Source organism: Sinocyclocheilus anshuiensis, unplaced genomic scaffold (genome assembly GCF_001515605.1).
Source record: "Sinocyclocheilus anshuiensis isolate Anshui unplaced genomic scaffold, SAMN03320099.WGS_v1.1 C32693759, whole genome shotgun sequence".
NCBI lineage: Eukaryota > Metazoa > Chordata > Actinopteri > Cypriniformes > Cyprinidae > Sinocyclocheilus > Sinocyclocheilus anshuiensis.
This window is the reverse complement of record NW_015619250.1, coordinates 1-1,302: the sequence shown is the minus strand read 5'-3', so window position 1 is coordinate 1,302 and position 1,302 is coordinate 1. Positions and strand designations below refer to the sequence as shown.

The 1,302-nt window shown below is 52.9% G+C and overlaps 1 protein-coding gene across 1 annotated transcript; it reads left to right on the top strand.

Annotated features, from left to right (window-relative positions):
- Nucleotides 1–49: 49 nt before the first annotated feature.
- Nucleotides 50–1,297, top strand: LOC107682891 (muscarinic acetylcholine receptor M4-like; the record flags this gene model as incomplete). Its single annotated transcript, XM_016479009.1, has 1 exon — nucleotides 50–1,297. A coding segment is annotated over one exon (1,248 nt), but the record flags the coding sequence as incomplete, so codon positions are not given.
- Nucleotides 1,298–1,302: the final 5 nt, after the last annotated feature.

The following is a 1,302-nucleotide window of genomic DNA, read 5'->3' as shown; positions in this document are numbered from 1 at the left end:
CCGATTCCGATCCCTGGCCGATCGATCGGTGCATCTCTAATTTTTGTCATTTATAACATTGTCTGTGTGTTGTGTGTGTATTTCAGGCTCATTGAGCAACGCATCCAGTGATGCCAACTTCACTTGTGACAGCAGCAGCACCAGTGGCTCATGTGCAGCGGTTGAGGCAGACGGTGACAGCCCGCACAAGACGGTGGAGATGGTCTTCATTGCACTGGTTACAGGATCCCTCAGTTTTGTCACCGTTGTGGGCAACATCCTCGTCATGCTCTCAATCAAGGTCAATCGACACCTACAGACCGTCAACAACTACTTCCTCTTCAGCCTGGCCTGTGCAGATCTCATCATCGGTGTGTTCTCCATGAACCTTTACACCGTTTACATCATCAAGGGCTACTGGCCACTCGGCCCTGTTGTGTGTGACCTGTGGCTCGCACTGGATTATGTGGTCAGCAACGCTTCTGTCATGAACCTGTTAATCATCAGCTTTGACCGATACTTCTGTGTGACCAAACCCCTGAGTTATCCCACACGCAGAACCACCAAGATGGCTGGCCTCATGATTGCCTCCGCCTGGATCCTGTCATTCATCCTGTGGGCTCCCGCTATCCTGTTCTGGCAGTTCATTGTCGGAGCACGAACCGTAGCGCCTGGTGAATGTTACATCCAGTTCCTTTCCAACCCCGCGGTCACGTTTGGCACGGCCATTGCTGCCTTCTACCTGCCAGTGGTCATCATGACGGTGCTTTATGTGCACATCTCTCTGGCCAGCCGCAGCCGTGTGTCCAAGCAGAACCCTGAGGAAAAGAAGGAGAAGAAAGGTCAGAAATCTAGTGGTCTGCTCAAGAGTCACATCTTGAAGCAGAACAACAACAACCAGTCTCCTCCTAAACCTAGCCTAGATACCTGTTCTACGGTGGACACCATGAAGAACGGCAAACTAGACGAGTCTGTGGTGTCCGCTAAAGCGGACTCCTGCGTGCAGCCGGAGGAGAAGGAGAGCTCGAACGACTCCAGCACAGCCAGCATAGCACCTAAAGAGCTTAAAGAACGAGCGAACAGTGAGGCGACTTCAAAGGCCGGCTTGACACCCGCGCCCACAGCCGTACCTAAATTTAACCCTCAATCCAAATGGTCCAAGATCAAGATAGTCACCAAACAAGCGGGAGATGAATGCATCACAGCCATCGAGATCGTCCCACCAAACAGTACCGGCGAGAAGCGCTCCATCCCTGTGAACCGTCCCCGCACAGTGGCGCGCAAGTTTGCCAGCATCGCCCGCAGCCAGGTGAAGAGGAAAAG